General features: G+C 34.4%; 1 protein-coding gene across 1 annotated transcript; it reads right to left on the bottom strand.

The window, feature by feature from the left end:
• Window position 1: 1 nt before the first annotated feature.
• On the bottom strand, window positions 2–10,793 carry LOC134240541 (breast cancer type 1 susceptibility protein homolog). The gene is made up of 9 exons (XM_062722636.1): window positions 10,723–10,793; window positions 7,926–7,979; window positions 7,614–7,688; window positions 7,322–7,410; window positions 5,548–5,660; window positions 4,618–5,437; window positions 2,942–4,153; window positions 2,451–2,567; window positions 2–2,106 (listed from the first exon to the last, which is right to left on the bottom strand). The coding sequence occupies exons 1-9, from the start codon at window positions 10,791–10,793 to the stop codon at window positions 2–4; spliced, it is 4,656 nt and encodes a 1,551-aa protein (XP_062578620.1).
• Between the last annotated feature and the right edge of the window lie 9,576 nt (window positions 10,794–20,369).

The raw sequence follows: 20,369 nt of genomic DNA, 5'->3' as shown, positions 1-20,369 counted from the left end.
TCTATTTGTGAAACATGACTGTCAGAGGGAACATTTGTGTGCTAGCACTTCTTAAACTTGATCTTCTTTTAGGTACAAGCACTTCTTCATTTTCCTCAGTATCAGGCACAGTTGTCACAGTTTCTGAGTTCTTGCCTTCATTGTCCTCATTAGGTCTATCATTACCACTGCCACTACACTGTATATGTTCCACCTTATCTTTTCTATAGTCTTTAACATTACTTGATTTTTCCACATGCTCAGAATCTCCATCCATAGAGTCTTCCACTTCTCCACTAGCTCTTCCACTACTGGACCTCACCTGACTTTCCCTGGTCTCCATCTCATTAACACCATCCAGGTCTCCCAGCTCCAGTTCCAGCAAGCCTTCTTGGTTCTGAACCAGATCCTGGTAACCAGAACCGGATCCCAGCGGTTCAGAGTCCATCAGGAAAACATCTTCTGGGGAACTCTGTTGTTGCTGCTTCTTCAGCTTCATCTCTTGTTTCTTGATGCTTCTCAGTGACAGCTGGGTTGGAATCAAAGCATCACTGGGAGTACTCTTCACATCCCCACTGCTATTTACCTCACTGGGATTAATCTCAGGAATTCTCTGTTTCTTCTCCAAATCTTCCACTATTTCCAAATCCTCTTCACATTTCCCTGTCTGCACCTCTTCTTTTTTTCTACTACCTTGTTTTTCCATCTCTTCATCATCCACTTTGGAGAGCTTATTTCTTGCTTGGGATTCCCTCTTTGGAGCCTCCTCGGGGCTCCCTAGGGAGAAGCATTTCCTTTTAGGTCTCCTCAACTTGTTATAGGTGCTCCTCGTAGACTGTTTACTCTCTGCTATCACTATCGGTGAATCTTCTTCCTCAGGGATAATTTCACAAGACAAAGATTTGCCTTGTAGATCTTCTGCCTCATTTTCCCGTGATTTTAATTCAATGATATCCTTATCCTCTCCTTTGTTCTTGTTCACCGCCTGAAGATTTTCTTTCAAAAAATCTGGTGATTTTTTGTCCACAACCTTTTCAAATGATTTATGGACTGGTGCCAAAATCGAGACACTTTCTTGGGTGCTACATAAACTAGACATAGACTGTTGTGAATCTGTGACAACGTCTGTGTTCTGTTTTTGTTTCCATGTTTCGGTGACTTCTTCATCCCTTACTTTAGCCTCTCCCAAAACTGGAGTCTCCTGAATGACAAAGGGAACAGCCTTCCTATTACCACGCTTTTTCTTCGAGTTTTTCAACTTCCTTACTGTGCAGGCTTGGCTATTTTGTGTCTCACTAGACTGTTGTGTAGACGTCCTTTCAGACTCTTTGAACTTACTTCCAAGAGAAGTTTGGCTATCCTGTGTCTCACTTGATAAATGTGTGGAAATACTTCCAGAACCTTCTTTTCCACTTTGTTGATCCAATACGACCACATCCATGGAATGCAGATCAGTGGAAAACACATCAACAGAAGGTGGAACTATGTTTTCACTCATCTCTTTATCTTTGGTAGATGGCAGATTTGTTAAGTCAGTGCCTTTTTCCTTTTTTTGACTCTCTTCATTCTTGGTAGCCACAGGACTCTTCTTGCAGGTCTTTTCTTTATTGCTCTTCTTTAGTCTACTTTTCCTGATGAGTTTCTTCTCTTGAGGTTGGCTGCTGGCATCTGTTACAGATGCTTCACTGTCAATTGCAATAAGTGGCGTCTCAGGAACCACATTTACAGAGTTGACATCTGCCTCTCTACCCTTAACATCGACCTTCTGACAATTCCCCTCTGCCTCTAACTCCTCCCCTCCAAAAACAGCCAAACTTGATGAATCTTCTAATTCCTGTATTATATATCTTTGTTGTCTGTCCCCTTTGTTTAAATTAACATTGTCATCATCGCGTTTGCATCCTTCCTTAACTTTCTTCCTTGTTGGGTTCTTTGCCATTGCCTCTATTCCCGATTTTCTTTTGTAGTTAGGAACACCTGTGTCTTTTCCGAGGTCTTCACTGTTGGGTACGATGTCTACTTCCATTTCAGTGTCACAATTTGCTGTCCTGTTGTTTTCATTCACAGCAATGTTAGGTATAATATCTTGAGAACTCAGTTTTTCCAGAATTTCTTTGGGTTGAATATCTGGAAGAAAGATGTTACAATTTATAAAATTTGGTAGAACCCAATTTTTTTCTGTTTGCCAAATATAATCAAGGCAATAAGGGTTTTGATGCAGAAAATCATGCTAAGGCCATTTTAAAAACTTTTTACTTGCCCTCTCCTGACTGAAAAAAAATGGCCCAAACCAAAACTTTTTTTTTTACATTCCAGGACACAATATTTTTAAAAACTTTTTATTCCCCTTATCCCGTCAACAAATATGTTGATTAAAAAAAAATTTCCCACCTACTGACTCAATAATTTTATCCTGAGAGGGCAAGCAAACTTTTCTTTTTAAAGAAGGCCTAAATAAAAGTAAAGGGCACCTAAATTAGGAACAGCAAACTCTGACTCTCCTGGGTGAATGTCAAGGTCAGTTGTGGAGGACGAATTTCCGTCATCATTATCCTCATCTTCAGGAGAAGTAACTTTTAGGTTCCCAGCTAGAACATATAATGAAAGAAATAAGTAACTCAACAGTGAGTGAACTGAGTGAACAGAAAATGACAAATTAGCCCAAGTGACTCGACAAGTTTAGAATTTCATGATACAAGTTCACTTATAAATTGTATAAAATAGAGAATAACATGGTATACTACTAGTATATTTTACTTCAAATACAATATAAAACTGAAAGACAAAGTGTACTTTAACATTTAATTTAAAGAAACATATAATAATTTAAAATATATTTATAACTACAAAATTTTAATACAGCTTATAACTAATTGTATATTAATTTTATATCAGAAAAGACAATAGATGTATTATAAATGTATGCTTTGAAGTGAGAATATGAGTATTATGCATCTTTTACCTTTATTTTCTTTTGATGACAAAACATTTTCAGAAATTTCATCAATAAAGTTTTCAGACGTGTCCTGCACTTCCACCTTTTCTTTATGATGAGCACCAGTTTCACAGTCATCCCTAAATACTTCCTCAGTTTCCTGGTTCCCTCCTCCATTTTTAGAAGTTCTTACACCTGCTTCTTCAGTAAAATTCTTTTCTATGTAGTTCAATTGAGTCTTTCTATTCTTTGGAGATTCACCTACCCCTTTCAGACTTTTAACTCCATTCTGATTCTGTGAACTAATGAAGATCACATCCTGATTAAACGAAACAATCTTTTTATTTTTTGAGACACTATCATGCTCTTCCTCTGCACCATTTTCTTCCTCAGTCAGGTGATCAATCACTTCCTGTGTAGAGGTCACCAGGTCATAACTTTCTGCTTGACTGATTTTGTCTCTCATTTCCTTCAGAGCCTCTTCTTCATCTTTCTGCCTCTGTAAAGCTTTTGGAGACAGTTTCTTCTTCTTCCCTTCAGCACCCTCCCCTCCTCTTCCACTCATCCCCTCTTTTAAGTCATCACCATTTGCCTTTTTCAGAATAGATTTTCCACTTTTCCTGCTCAACATGTTCTGAACTTCTACACTGATCTGACCTTCCTTTCTCTTGTCATCTCTCGCCTTTGCCTTTCTCCTGTGGACTTTTGGCTTGACTGGAGTCACCTGGCTCGACTTGAACTCGTATGGATCCGAGTCGTTACCAAAGGTATTCAGATCCAGTTCCCTTAGTTTCAAACTCTCCTTCTGAGTGATCACAGCTCTGTCTTTAGGTTTGAGCGGCTTCACTCCCATAACTTGATCAATTCCTAAGACCGATTTGGGTTGAATTTTTTTGAAGAGAAATTTTCCTTTGGTTTGTTTAACTGAAGTTTCCAAATGTTTATCGTTTCTCGTTGTCTTGAAGATTTTGTGTGCCACTTGTCCCCCCTTTTCTGTTTGTGATTTGCTTGTGGGAGGAAGGTTATCTGAACAGAGAGAGAGAGAAGTTGAGGCAGTTTCACTATGTCTCGGATTTTTGTCACTTGTGTCTGCATGTTCCTTATCCACAATTGATTCTGGTATACTGGAATCACAAGACACTAGCTCAAATTCTTCTTCATCCTCTATGAAATTCTCACCATTATCTCCAGAATTACTTGACTGTTCCAAGCTGCCTCCATGTAGGACTTTATCTGACTCTTGAAAATAAAAACAGAATGTGAGGGAGCAATGAAGGCTATTAATTTACTTCCTGCTGTTATGTAATGTATGTACATTAACAATATCATTCTATGAAAATTAATTTTATCTGCAAAAAATTAAAGTTGCAACTGTATACTCATAATTTGAACCTATTTTTTGAAAACAAGTGTAATGTGCATATAATTATGAAGCAATGTCAACTGAGAAAATTGGTATATATCTTTCGTAACTAATATAAAAAAAAATAAATGCATTATTTATGTTAAGAGGTTGTACTTAAGACATACAAAATTTTAGCAGTTAAATACATTTCTTATGTTCATGGAAATAATACACATACATTTTACATACATAATTTCACCTTTTTTAGCATTTTTGAACTCTCATTGACTTCTGCCAATTTACAAGTCTGTGCTCTGTCATGAAAAAAAAACCAAACAAACATATTAGTGATAATTACCTTGTGAATCACCTGGAACTTTCCCATGTACATCATTACTGGTGAGCCAGTCCTTCACTTTGGATACACTCCTGACATTTCTATGACTGACAAACTGCTTGTCATAGGTTCGAGTCACTGTCGCAACATGGGGCGTACTCTCTGGCAAGGAGCTAAGTTCAGAATGACCTTGACTTTCAGAATGACCTTGAACTTGTTCATCATCATCATTGAAGTCTATTTCATCACTGTCCTCTTTATAATTCTTTTTATTTTGGGCTCTGAGATGTCTTTCAGAATTCAGGTTTCCTGCTGTTCTGGCCATTTTTTCTCCTTCTGGTCCGGACACCAGTGAAGTACTTCTAGTTCTTTTTTCTCTTGATTTCAGATTTGTATCTCCTAGCTCTTTCTTTTCTTTAGTTAATTCTTTGGGGTTGGCTTTTCCAGACACACCCATTTCTTCATCTTTCTCTGGTCCTGACAAATGTGAAATACTTTTAGTTCTTCCTTTCAAATTTATATTCCCTGGTTTTGTGTTACCTTTAGTTAGAGCTTTGGGGTTGGTGCATGATGGATCGCCTTTTTCAGACAAAGTTCCACCAGCATCAGACTTGAGACAGGACAAAATCAGACCACTTTTTGATTCCTCTTGGTTTTCTTTCTCTTTGTTGATTCTGTGGTTTAAAGCTGTATTAATAACATGTTGGTCTGTTTCTAAACCATCAGCTGTTTCATTTATAATATCAGTTTCTGTGTTATCTTGAGTAGATTCCATGACCTCTGGGGTCAGGTCCGATTTCCGCCTCTTGCTTTGTCGAACATTACTTTTCCCAGCTGTTCCCTGTTTGGAATCATTAAATTTATAAAGCAATCATTTAATCAGTGTTCAATGTATCATGTTTACAAGCATATTTTACTAATCAAATCATAAGACACCTTTGTAGCTTTTACCTTTTTTTCACTAACAGAAATTTTTCTTTTTGTCCCCTTGGCCTCTTTGCGAGGCAGCTGCTCAGGGGTACAGGACAGGAGATTGGCAGAGGAGGAGGCCCGAGGAGGGGAACCTGACAAAAATAAAATACGCTGTAATCTAAAATTTATACAGACTAGAGCATGTCTTGTTTTAAAAGTCCTAGCACAAAACAACAAAATATCCAAACTTAAGAAAAGTGTGAATACAAATTTTATACTACTGTATCAAAGATCACAAGATTAATAATTTTTTTAAGTGGATGATCCATGCATGTACTGATCAGTTAAATTTGATTCAGTAAATTATTTTAAGTGATTATTATCTTATGACAGACTAGAAATGGCCAGTATGTTTCAAAATTCATTGACCATTCATCTTAATTAGCAAAATATTTAAAATCTAGAAAACAGTGTTTTATATATGAATTTTATATATGAATTGCAGTCTTCACAAAACTCACTGGTCCAAAGACCGAGGCCAGTGAATTTTGATGTCGGGTCAGTGAAAATCAAAATTCAAGAAGTCCGATGGCAGAGCTCCAGATAAGGTGCGTATTTGCAGAAATACGCATTAAATTTTACAAAATACGCATTGAAAATAAAAAAACAGCGTACAATTACGCATTAGCAATCATAGATATGCATTACACCATAAAAGTACTGCGTACAAGTTGAAGAATACAGGTACGACTTACTTAATGATACGAATAGAGGTGTTTGATTTTTCTCAAAATGAAGTACAGATTTAAAAGCCTTTTAGTGACCAGGAATATTCTAGTAATGACGACGATGATCTCCATTTCGGGAGGAAGAATCGGAGATTTAGATTAAAATCATTTTCCATGTAGAGAGACTATGCACTAGGCATAACCTTTTTTGTTTTGGGTTCATAGCCAATTTTTCATCTCTCTCAGCTTACCATATTAACGAAGATTCTTTCAGTTTACTCTTGATACGATATCTTAAATGAAGGAAAATTTATCTGTGTCTCTGACAGTGTACCTTGACCTACTGTATAATCTTCCTTGTCAAAAAAGAATGCTTCCCAATCTTAGTCAAAAGTCTTGTTGTTATTTACAAAATTTATTTAAATAAATACAGAAACTGACCTTTGAAGTTTTTTCCCTCTTCAAAAACTCAAACTTCGATTACAAGCTCAAAATAAAGGCCAAAACATTTCTATATAAACAAAATACTCTTCAATCATTTTGCTGAAAACCAAAATCTGCTTTGATTTGAAAATCAGGGAGTAAATACACTTTGGGGTAAAAATTTATCTGGAGCTCTGCGATGGGCTTGTTGATTATAAAAATCATACACAGTCAATATATATCTTAACTGACTTACTTGCATAAATTTCATTGATATATAATGTAAAAAGAACAAGCACGTGTTGTTGAATCGTAGTATTGTAACCCTATTATAACATGGATGTATTATGTAACAACCGGAACTAGCTAGTAACTATTAACTAGTACGTAAAATGTGCGAATTTCCAACAAACAACTAACCGAAACGCGACAAAGGACGGAAAATGGCGGCATTCAAAAATTGAAGTACATAAACATGTATAAATTTACAGTTATGAAAATGTATTTATTTCATTTTTTAATTAAGGGGCCAGTAAAAATTTTGGTGGGCCAGTAAATTTTGAAAGTTCACTGGTCTGACTGGCCAGTTAGTTTGAAAAGTTTTCGTGAAGACTGGAATTATCTACAACATCCCTCTATAAGAGATAACGTTCACAACCTACATTTCTGTCCAGTGTCTTTTGAGAAAGCCCCCATTAACCGGCGGACATTTTCCACAATGTTTGACAGCTGGGGACGATCATTTAGGCTTCTACAAAAATGAAACAAAGGCCATGCAATATCATTACTGACTGAATTTATCCTACATTTAATTCTAGTAAATCCAAATCAAAACAACAAAAAAACAAAAACAAACAGAAAAAAAGAAACATGTGACTGTATAACAAAATATGGCATCATATGAGGTAAAATCAGCAGTGAACAAATAAATACAATAGTTTCAAGTAGACAAACCGTTTTGTGATTGGGCATTTACAAAGTGGACAAGGCACGGAGGTTTTTGTCTTCAGGAATTCAGTGATGCAGAACCTACAATATATAACCAGTGATATACATGTATTTCAATGTTTACTCCAATATTGATTTGCACAAGTTTTTCCCTTGCAAATAAACGCAGAATGTATGCATCAAATTCAGAAGTTATAAACAACATTAACAACTAATAAATATATATCTAAACAGCCCTGAGCACTAAACTAAGGTATGGTTTAGATCAGAAAAAAGAGTATCTTGTCAGTGGGCTTATTGCAAATCACACTTATTTACCTGCAAAATGGATGATCACACTTTGTGGATACTGGGTTTGTCAGCAAATCTAAGCTGAAAATTAGAATAAATAATGTTAGCTTCATAAATGTGTGTTCTGTACAGTGCTGTAGTCTAGTACTCTGGTGAGTACTAAAACTAGTTACAGCTGAACTTTGGTACATGTATCTTGAACACTGATATCTCAAATACCATAGATACGTCGCAGCGGTTTTTTTCCTCATATAACTGATACCGATAAACGGCACCATTCCCAATGCCAAAAACATTACTATTTCCCAATTTTATGACCAAAAATTCCCAATTCAACTGTGAAGCAACAGACTACGACAACAACGTATTTCTTTTTAAATGAAACATAGTACAAGTTGACTAATTGTTTCACTTCCGCTTAAATTGATAGTAGAGAAAGTGGTAATTTGGCGGGACCTGTGGTGTAAACAGCGTAGTGTCATACATTTTGACAAAATGAAAGCATGAAAATGTGAAAACACGGGACATTGATAAAAGAATCAATATAAGTACTTCCTGCTTATTCTTTAAAATACGTATTTATAGGTGATTAAGATGGAATAAGCGCAAAATACGTTTTATTTCTTTAAATGAGACAAAATTCTCATTGTTCTTCTTCGATGTTATTTTTCGCAATTGAACGGTACCGGACCTTTTCCCAATGATAGGCAAAAAATTACTGTGTCAAAGTGACTTTGAAGTCCCAAGTGATTTTACCTATGGTATTCAGTCCCATTCAGTTCAAGATAATGAGTTTTAACTGTACTACTCAACAAAACATAAATTATCTACTGATTTGACAATAAATTCATGCACAGCTGGACGAAAAGTGTTAGATTTTAAGTGCTCCAACCTTTCCTCAAATTATCAGCACTATCATCAGGTCTAGTACAATCACTAGATTTAGCTACTTAGCTTGATTTACCTACTTAGCTTTATTTAGTTATATTTACCTACCTGAAGTAGCTTAATTAGCTACCAGATCAATTTATATCTATAAAAATTATTTTTCTCGGAATGTGCAAAAAATCCCAATTTGATGCAGTGATTATTTTCAACTTTGAACTCATCTGAAAACAATTCATGAAAAAATCACTCTTGAAGAAATGTCTTTTTCTGCGCAATTGCAATCAAAGTTCTGAAAGTTTTGGGGCTATGTATGACAGTTAGAACAGTTACTCCTGGAATGTAATGACAAAGAAGTCCAGTTCTGGTTGACATGATAATAGGTCGGTAATTATTCAGCACAATGTGAAGTGATCATACTCAGCCATGCCTCACCGCACCTCACCGTATGGTCAGATAACCAAACAATGGAATTACATGTTTTGCTCTAAATTGTCCAAATGCAGCAATGTATAAACTATCTCTCTTTGGGTTGTTTTTTTAAAACCTCCCTAGTATAAATATTAATAGTCATTGAATTGCGACTTTTTTCTCTTTTTCATAAAAAGAAAAACTGAAAAGTTGCATTGAAATAGCTAAATAAAGCTATCTGAGGTACCGTCCCGTCATATGTTTTCGTGGTATATACGTTTTCGTGGTATTTTTTATTTTTAGGAATAATCCCACAATGCGAGATCGGAATGACGTCATATTTGCTATTAATAAAGGGGAACACTGTGCATGTTTTATGACCAAATGTTAAACCTTTTTACCTTTGCCAAAATAAAATATAGCGAGTGAGTTATGCATAGTTCGCAAATTTGACAATTTGCGTATTATAAGCTTATTCGTCGTGTTTTGAACCAGAATATCAAACTTACAAACTAATAGCCGGCGATCCTGCATATCATCGTCTGTTAACTATCCATACAGCTTCCGGTCATGTGACAATAAAATGGAATTTCCCACTTTTGATATTTTTTTTACGGTGATCTAGTAACGTCATTTTTTATATAATTTTCAATGAAAATATCTGGGGTGTTAAAAAGTTATATGCTAAAATAAATTTTATGCCATTGATAATTAATTGAATTAAACATTTAATTTCTTTAAGTAAACATAGAATTTATATTTCAAAACATGAAACATTAAAATAAATATTTATAAATTATTTCTAGGCCACTCTTGAGAAAGAGAAATTTTTTACATTATTTAGCAATACAGCGTAGGCACGACTAGATAGATGTGGTCTTAATTAACAACAAATAAATTTCCATGTCAAATAATGTAATCATTTTGTCAATAAACTAGTATTTTTGACTCTGTAAAATTTATAAGGATTTTGCCCGACTAGATTTCCATAGTTTGCTTGTTTTATAAATACCACGAAAACATATGACGTCAGCAAAAAAATTGAAAGAGCAACTACGCAAGAATTCAATGACCTTCTGAACAAATAACAAATGATATGCGAGTTAAAATCATTTCAAAATAAGGAGAGTTATTGTTTGTATATGTGATAAATAGCAAACATCTCAATTATTCAGTCTTGAAGCACTTTATTACAAATTAAACGTAATGCCACGAAAACTCATGATTCGAGGGTAGGTAAATAAAGCTACGTAGGTAATTCTACCTGCGTAACTAAATCTAGTGATTGTACTGGACCTGATCATGACTATACACATGTAGTTCAAATATTTGTTGATCTTGTCACATGCAGACATGTTCGTAAATTTGTGTATTTTAAATATACACAATCTGCTGAAAAATTTTCTTTTAGAAAGCAAAATCAAGCTTCTTTGCATAGCTGCTTACTTAAGACTTAGGAGGTAATTCAGAATTTTTTTTATAAAGAATTACGTTTCAACCTTTGAGCTGTAAATAGCTTAATTCTTACCAAATGGAACATTCTAAATTTTTCTGCATGAGACCCAGTATATCTTGGATAGACTTCGTTCTTGAATCCATTCTTAAACAGAACTGTCAATTATTTTTAGTAAAACAGTTATTCCCTGAAATATATTTCTCGATTTCATAACCCATATCTCCCGCTTTCGCGCCTTTCCTTGTTTCCAAACATTAGAGAGCATTCTAGATAAGTCGTACCATAAGAGGGTATGGACGATGTAAAAGTAGACTCCACGGGCCTCTGCGCTTTGACATATTGAATGAAGAAAAATAACAAATACCTAGAAGCAGGGACATAAACATTAAAAGCTACTTTGCGTCAATACCATCATACAAATCCGAGCAGTTTTTATTTATGTTTTTAAAAAGCTGATATTTTTATGAATAAAAAGATAACGATGATTGATTTAAAACAAACAAACAAACAATGAGGAAGGATCAGGTGCCTAAGAGGAGTAAACTTCCCCTGTCGGTTACACCCGCAGTGAAGCCTGTGTATTTGATTTATGGGAAAACAGAACATTCTGTAGTAAAATAAGTACAAAACCAAAGCCACCTAATATATCAGAATAAAGTTTTCCGTTATAATAAGACCCAAGGAATGATAGAATTTACGAAAAGCTGACTTTAAACGAGGTTTAACTTGTTGAAACTAGCTATCTGGTTATCTGTCACTAGTTAGCTTGTATCGGTTTAAAAAATGATATCGTTAAGTATGTAGTGTTTGCCCTTTCCGTCCGTCTGTTTAATTGTGAGTGTCTGTTCAAGTTGTTTGCCTGTTTGTCCGCAAAAAATATGGATTGGTTTCGGCTATGGTTTTCATACTTTAAAAGATTTTTTTTTTCTTGTGACAAAACCTTTCTTTGCGTACCAATATATTTGACATCTTGACCTTGACTTTACAGTTTGACCAACATTTTCAATACTGTATTTTTTTAAATAATCTTTAACCATAACTTTTGAATGGTTGATGCTATAGGTTTTCCATAATTCACACGTATATTTCTTGTGAAAAGACTTTTCATTGAGTTCAGATACATGTATTTTTATGTTTTGACCTTGACATAGGAGTTTGGCCTACTTTTCTTTTAACCAGAGCCTCAACCTTGGCAATATTTTTTGTAAAGTATATTTTTTGACAAGCCTATCCCTTGGGTACCGTCAATTTTGACACTTTGACCTTGGAGTTTGGCATACTTGAGAAAAACTTAAACCTTGGCCATAAATTTTGAATGGCTTATATAACATGCGTATTTCTTGTGACAATTCCTTCCTTACAATTTTGACCCTTAAAGTTTGGAATACTTTTTGAAAAAAACCTAATTTTGACCAAGTCTTCCGAACACTTGATTTTAGGGCTCTCAAATCAAACGTGTATTCTTTGCAATTTTGACAAGACCTCCTCTTGGGCAATATTAGTTTTGACCTTTGACATTGCATTTAGTGGTTGACCTACTTTTGAAAAAAAATAAACATCGGTCATACTTATTGAAAGGTTTTTGCTACAACTTTCTTATCTCATGCACGGATGTTTTTCTAGTGAAAAGACCTCTCTTAGCTTTTCTTTGCAATTTGGTGTGGTTATTTTTTATGTTTTTACCTTTGCCTTAGATTTTGACCACAGGCACATTACAAATGGATGGTGCCCCCCTTTAAAGTATTTTTATTAGGCATGATAATTTATCCAAAATCCTGTCTATTATAAGGGGGGGGGGAGGGGAGGTAGCACCATTCATTCCCCAGGTGCCTGTTGTTTGACTTGCATTTGAGAAACAATGAGCTGCCATACTCGAGAATCAGTGTTGCACAATCACATCTTGTTTTGTTTATTTATTTCAACTTGTCACAATTAACGTCCAAACATTGTTCCATGTATTTTAACATACATTTCTCGCTATGTAAATAACCTACTTAATTGCCATAACTGTGTTCCGTAATATTTTATCTGTTCAGTAGAATTTACTTGGCGGGTTTTAAATCCCGTGCTGTTATGTGGTCAGTTTGGGTGTAGCAATTGAGTAGAGCAGACGTACTTGACTTTCTCGAGTATTTCAGTGTCTTCTGTATAATGATATAGTATATTTGACTAGACTTGACAGATCTCTTCTGATATCGCAAATTGGTCCAGGAAGCCATTCCATCCAAACAGCATACCAGTCCAGAACTTTTTATTATGTATTAAACCAAATAAATGTGATGAATTTAAAGAACTTAGTCCTTGTCAGCTTGTATTCCTTTTGTGTGGCGACCAATCGGCCCGCCTGCGACACAACTCAAGGTTTTAAAATTTTTTTAAAGTAGTCTCTTAAATTTTGAAATAATTTTTAAATTAATTAAAATTGTTAAAAGATACAGACACCATGTAGCCATAGTTAAAGTACATGTATGTACACTGTACTAGCTTACGACAAGTACTTACTGCACCAGTTAAGTTCATTTAGGTCAAATTCAAATCAAAATCTATCAATGATGTAATAGTTCTGTCTCCCCCGCACTCCCACACACGGAAGAAGAGGTTGATATATAGTTATAAGAATCCATATGCAAAGAAATAGTCGACTTTCTTTACGAAACGCACCCTTACAAAAATCACAGATTCAAAGGAAAAGTCTGCAATATTCATTCCCATAAATTTAAAATAAAAGACGGTCTTTTTCATCCAGTGTTTAGAGATTTTGTCAGCTGATATCGAAGTGGCTGATAATGAAAAAAAATCATGGACAATTTCATTCAATTAAAAAAAAAAAATCTGTAAGAAAGGCCGCGCTACATCACATTGCGTGGTAAATAGATTTTGAATCAATGTTTATGAAATAGTGCGATGAGAAATATGATAAGAGAGAAAATGCTTACGATGTGCAAAATAATTGTGAACATCTTGAACACAATATTAAAGCTGGAGGAATTAAGTCATGAAAAATGGTTTTGTCGATACCATCTTTGTTTCTTTGACTATCAACACTGTCTAAAATTGAAAAGTCGAATAAAGATTAACAAAAAATATTACATGACCTATAGGACAGAACATTTTTTTTTTTCGGAAAATGTCACATTTAAATATCTGTGTTATTTTTATGATAAATATGCCTGAAAATTGGTGATTGAGTTATTAAATCAATGTTCTAAAAAAAAAAAATCTAAAACGTTTTGAAAGTTGAAATTTAGAAGTATGAATTAAGCTAATTTCAAAATATCAAAATGCGGAAAATTGCTTTGAATTTAAGACTCAACATTAACCAAAACCGTTTCAGGAAATTTGAATTTTGAATATTTAAGGTAAAAATCTTAAAAATCAAAATTTCACAACCTGTTTGGAAATTTGAAAATTTAGGGCTTTGAACTAAATTTTGATATCCGAAATCAGTTTGGGTTTTTGAAATTTGATCTGATATAAAACTCAAAATTATTATAGACATTTGAAGGATTGTTAAGTGTTACACATTGTACATGTATATTCAATATTAAATCAAGATAGACGCATGATGTAGGTCTTAGGATTATAAACTCTCTGCAGCAGAACTTGAAATTTATTTTTCTCGATGATAAATATGCAGGATTTTTTGCACAACGTCATGGAAACATATGTTCATCCGTAGGAGTTCATGAATTTATCCATATACGTTTCAAGGGATCGAGTACAACTTCAAATTCAAAGACATTTTTATGCCATTATTTCGAATTATTTTGTGATTTCTTCGTAATCCTGTAGTTTGGATTATATAAAATGTTACGATGCTGCTGCACTTCGATAGAAAATCCCAGGGACACCATTTTCTCGGGTCTTGTGACGTCTTTGACGGCTGAAGATGAAGTCAGTGAACACTCTTCTAATCGTACTTACTTTGGTAAGTTGATAGATTTTCGCAATTGATTTTCGTTCTGTCTTATAAATGTTTGTTCAATATGAAATGATTTCAAACTTTGCTTGAAACTGAAAGTAGAAAATTGCTCACTGCATGCATAAAATAATAAGCTTCTAAATTGTGCATCGTTTACCATTAAGAATCTTTCATGTACAGTGATTTCATGACGATTTTTATTCATATTGTTTATTTTTAACAAGAGGCCCATGGGCCACATCGCTCATCTGAGTAACTTAATTGGTAATGCCGTTCTTTACCAGATTTCTTCCTTGTAATACCTATTGTGGCCTCGCCGTACCCTCCCCCCCCCCACATGTCACAATTTTTACAATTTAGAATCTACAGGAAGCTTGCAATTAAGTTTCAGCTTTTCTGGCCCAGTGGTTATGGACGAGAAGAATTTAAAAGTTTTTTCCTGTATATTTCTAAGTTAAAAAATTGGATTACCTATTGTGGCCCCGCCCATCCCCCGGGGGTCATGATTTAAACAGTTTAGTATTTACATGTACACTACCCAAGGATGCTTCCACATAAGTTTAAGATTTTCTTGCTCAGTGGTTCTTGAGAAGAAGATTTTAAAAGCTTTTCCTATATATTTCTAAGTAAAAATTCGATTACCTATTGTGGCCCCGCCCATCTCCCGGGGGTCATGATTTTAACAATTTAGTATTTACACTACCCAAGGATGCTTCCACATAAGTTTCAGATTTTTTTGCTCAGTGGTTCTTGACAAGAAGTTTCTTTGGGTGCCTCCTTTCAAAAACGATGTTTCCTCAAACTTTGAAAATTTGTTCCCTCTAAAATAAGTGGTTTTACAGCAAGCATCAAAAGCAAAGTTATCAGACGGGGAAACGTTGGTGGGGGTCAGGGATTAGTGGGGGGTTTGAGTTCTTCGAAATTTTTTGAAGTGCAGGAAATAGGACTTCGGTTTTCTCCGTGTTCGTCACTTTCTTTTATATATAGTTGGCATAGTTGATGTCATATGGATTCTACAGTATGTCGAACGCTTTTGTCCTTTGCCCTTCAGAGGTCTTCGAAAAGACAGTCACTATATGAATCGGTCTTTTCCTTGCTTGTAACTCTGCCATCAGCAGTCACGTGACATATGAAATTTCTACGACTATAGAAATTATCCCAACTATTTCTGCAGATCTTTACATTTCGAAGCTTGTATATTGTAGTCCTAGTTAAGATTCTCTTTTAAGTAAAATTGTTAATCTATTGACATTTATCTTTATTTCAGTTCATCGTTAAAAGTGCTATGCTAAAATCTTGTTTGGAAGAAAAGGAATTGGAAAAGTCTTTTAAGGAAATGAACGCTATTACATTACAAGAGACGATAGAGAACATTCCTATTTTCCACCACTCCTCAAGTACCAAACCCTTGAATCCACCCGGATCTAGGTGTAGCCTTAGTGTGAATTCTTTGAGATACTTAAGAGACCTTTCCAGTTGCCCATGGAATTACCATTATTCATATGAACCTGATCGGTATCCCAGATATGTTTTAACTGCCACCTTAAAACAGTGCTGTCGAAGAAAAAGTACTTGCAGTAGAAAAGTCAAAAAACAAAAAAGCACCAAGAGGGACTACAAGAAACCGAAGCAGTGTAACTATTGTTACAATCCATTGGTAGAGAATCAATCAAGGGCCTATTGTCTGTCCCTTCGAAACAAGGGAAGGGGTAAAATAAGATTTGACAAGTTTGGAGAGTGCCAGTCTTTCAGTGTCAAGTTTACTGCCTTCTATCGGAATGCTACCAATGGATGCTTCTATCACCAACCAGAAACAACGGTCCTAGGATTTGGTTGTGTTTTACGGCAAACAAAGCAGACTAAATATTGCTGTTCTTAATTATAATTTTATATATAGAAGTTTTTAAGTAATACACACTGTATTTTCGTTTGTTTGTTATATTATTATCCCCTCGCTTCGGATTTGGAAAGGGCATATAGTAACGCGCTTTTGCATGTGGGTGGGTTAGTTTCTCCCTGTGTACGTAACGGATGTGACGTATTTGATGTCGATTGGCATTTTTAGTGACCTATTTTTAGCTCTACTGGCCAGAGACCAGAAGAGCTTATGCGATCGTAATGCGTCCGTCTAGCTGTCTAGCTATCCTTCTGTCTGTGAACAATTTTTCAAAATGCTACTCCTCCTACAGTTTTGGTCTGATTTCAGTATATCTTGGCACACAAGTAGACTGCACTAAGATACATAATTTAGCGCATTGGTTTTTGATATCGATGAATGGTGTTGTCATGGTTACTAAAAATAGAAATTTCTTTTAAATTCCTTTAAAACGCTACCTCTCCTACAGTTTCGGTCTGATTTCAATATAACTTGGCACACAAGTAATTCAGTGCATCGGTTTTTGATTTCGATGGACCGTGTTGCCATGGTTACTAAAAATAGAAATTTCTCTTAAATTTCTTTAAATCGCTACTTCTCCTAAAGTTTCGGTCTGATTTCAATATAACTTGGCACATAAATGGACTATACTAAGATACATAATTTGTTTCATCAGTTTTTGATTTCGATTAACAGCGTTGCCTTGGTTACATGTACTAAAAATAGACGTTTCTGATAAATACTTTAAATATGCTACTTCTACCACAATTTAGGTTTGATTTCAATTTAATTTGGCGCACAAGTTGTCCCAAAAAGAGACTTAATCAAGGATCATTATTCAATTTATTGCTGTTGTGAAGTTTTAAGTCCCATTGGCTACTTTTCTCTTCCGTTGTTATAAGTACAAACCAGTAGAGCTACAGTCTCGACAGAGACTTCTGGTTTGCAGATATACCCTTTTGCGAGAGGATGCTTCGCTTTGGCTAAAAGAAATATTCGCTCTTGTTGGGAAGCCACAAGCTGCCGATGGAATCTGTCATAAGTTTAGGCCTGTACTCGTCACTTATAGGAGTTGTACTAGGGTTCTTTATCGTGCAACCATCTACTGCGATACGGACTTTTTAAACCTCGGTTTAAACAAAGTCTCATCCGAAGAACTATTAAGTTTTTTAAGTCGATCCAACTGAAATTATTTACTGAATGCTAAATTTTTCAGCAGTGGCTTCCAGATTTTTTGCGATGAAAATGAATATTTGTTACAGTAGCACATCATTATTTCAAATGAATTTTTTCGTAAATATATATATATATATATATATATATATATATATATATATATATATATATATATATATATATATATATATATATATATATATATATATATATATATAATCCAAAAGTTTGATAAAAAATCCACACAAGTATGTAAATAGTAATAAAAGTATAAAAGTTAATCCACACAAGTATTTAAATAGTAAAAAATAACGAACGACCTTAAAACTCTATTTCAATGTATCATCAATTTTGTACTTATGATACAATTGAAACATTTTAATCGGTATTTTTTACTATATATATATATATATATATATATATATATATATATATATATATATATATTTACACGTTTGTCATCCTTTATTAATGCAAATGTACTTACATGCATTGGTAGTTGCCTCGTGATATTGTATTAAAATTAGGATTAAAGTACTTTTATAACTTTCTTTTGCATTTATCTTTATTTGAATAATTATGTGAATCACAGGGCAATGATGTATACATTCAATAAAATGTTACATGTAAAAGCTATCCACTTTGAAACTGAAGAATATGTGTACTTAATTAAGGCATTTTTGAAATGAACATGCTCTAAAGCAAGCATATTTTGTATTACAAAACGGACTGAAAAACTGTTAAAATATTTCGCATCCTGGGTCGTTTATCAAATTAAAAAAAAAACAGCAGATACAAGGTTTGTAAACTCGCCTTATGATACAGATGTAAGTATTAAGCTGTTCATTAACCATAACATTCTTTTAAAACAAATATAAAGTTACATCAGGGAGTTCAAAGAACTTACAATGTAAACTTCAGGACAGCGTATACGTTAGCTTTTTGAAATTTTTAAACAAATTACACTTTTTGAACATTACAATACGTATAGTGCCAGAGAGAGAGAGAGAGAGAGAGAGAGAGCGAGAGAGAGAGACAGAGAGAGAGAGAGAGAGAGAGCTTTTACAGACGCAAAGGTATATCATATCACTGTAAATCATGTCCTATATGAAAAACGTCAGTCAGCATTTTACTTTGAAACTGTATTTGCTGACAAAGTCATTGTATCGACCATAGAACGAACGAAATGATGAATATAAATCAGACTGTTGATATGTAGAAATTGTACCTGCAATCATAGATTGATTGATTGTATATTGTTTAACGTCCCTCTTGAGAATTTTTAACTCACTTGCCAGTGGAGAGCTGCAAATATCTAATACTAGACACTCGATGAAGGCCATTGAGCAGGGAGGGGTCTTTTTCATGCCAGCACCTACTGCGACATGGGACCTCGGTATATACGATCTCATCCGAATGACCCGTCATCACGTCCCACAGTGGTGTACATACATAGAGCATATGCTCTTGCTTGCGTAGAGATATAAACCCCATATTAAGGTGATGAAGGTATATTGCTACATTAAAGTAAGGGAAGTTGACATCGAAAAGTTGAAGTTATCACATTAAAAGTCCGCACGTTTATCATAAAACTTGGTAGTTAGATTACCATTAACGTCTTTCTCAAGTATAAAATATCCAAATATGAAACAGATGTGACAGACTCTGTGATTTCTCATTGGAATATAAATATATAAAAATGGACATAACCATGCAATGGAGTGGAAAATTTAAGTGAGACCCAAATTTAACGATTTGTCCTTAAAAATTAAATTGGATGTTAATTTAAGCGAGGTGTAATTTAAGCGATTTTAAAATGCTCAGTAAAGAAGCTATTACAAATTAAACGCAATTAATTTTTAGCGATATTCAATTTTAGCGATCTCAACTAATGCCAAATTTAAATTCTCGCTAAAAAAATCGACGTATACGGTACGTCGTCGATTTATCTAAATGTCGAGTTGGGAGCCACAGAAGCTTTTTCTTCTTTTCGCATATAAGATTCTGGACAAATTCTGCTTCATATGAATACAAAAATAGGTCTGCTAATAACGGGCGCCATTGATACCCATGGGGATTCCACTACTTGAGATTGTTGGAAGACTTGGTCTCCAAAAACTATATAGATATTGTCAATCAGAAACTCAAGCATCTTTTTTTTATATCAACTTCAGAGTACTTCGGTCTTGTAAGTAAACAATTAGAATGTTTTCAAAAATAATTTTGCAAGGGACCAGTGACGAGGTATGTAAACTGACGAGTTCCATTTTTATTGAAAAAAGCAGTTGTCAATGATATAAAAAAGCATGGACTTTACTTTAATATCGTGCGTAATGGTTTTATATAAAGATGATAAACTAAGTCAAAAAGTCGTTATTAAGTTTTAATGCTGAACATTGATTTTGGTAAATTTTTGTGTTTTCATATTTTCCAAAACTTCCTTAGAATCTTAAAGTATCCACCTCCGATTTACACCACTTTTAGATCTCGATTATATATTGTTGCACAGTAATTTAGTTCCTTCACCATACATGCGTATACTGTTAATCTTTTAGAGAGGAGTAAAGAAAGAGACTTTGTAGAAAATTAACTGGAACCCGCAATGTATGTTTTATATTGTTTTTATGGATTTCTATGAAGTCTTGGAATCCAGTATAGATATGGTAATTCCAATATTGGATGTTGGGAATGTTAAATTTGACAATGATTTTGAAGAATTCAGTGTCCTTAGAAAAGGAGCCATGG

The sequence above is a fragment of the Saccostrea cucullata genome, unplaced genomic scaffold, assembly GCF_032062105.1.
Source record: "Saccostrea cucullata isolate Sc308-1 unplaced genomic scaffold, CSIRO_AGI_Scuc_v1 ctg13720, whole genome shotgun sequence".
NCBI classification, from domain to species: Eukaryota; Metazoa; Mollusca; class Bivalvia; order Ostreida; family Ostreidae; genus Saccostrea; species Saccostrea cuccullata.
Note: the sequence above shows the minus strand (reverse complement) of the source record. Positions and strands in the feature narration are given on the sequence as shown.

Excerpts from the sequence above, each read along its gene's own strand:
- LOC134240541 (XM_062722636.1), bottom strand. The coding sequence starts at position 10,793 with ATGGATTCAAGAACGAAGTCTATCCAAGATATACTGGGTCTCATGCAG. Across the intron at positions 7,689-7,925 it reads TGTGATCATCCATTTTGCAG|GTTCTGCATCACTGAATTCC; the intron begins GTAAATAAGTGT and ends TATATATTGTAG. Across the intron at positions 2,568-2,941 it reads GTCATCAAAAGAAAATAAAG|CTGGGAACCTAAAAGTTACT; the intron begins GTAAAAGATGCA and ends TATATGTTCTAG.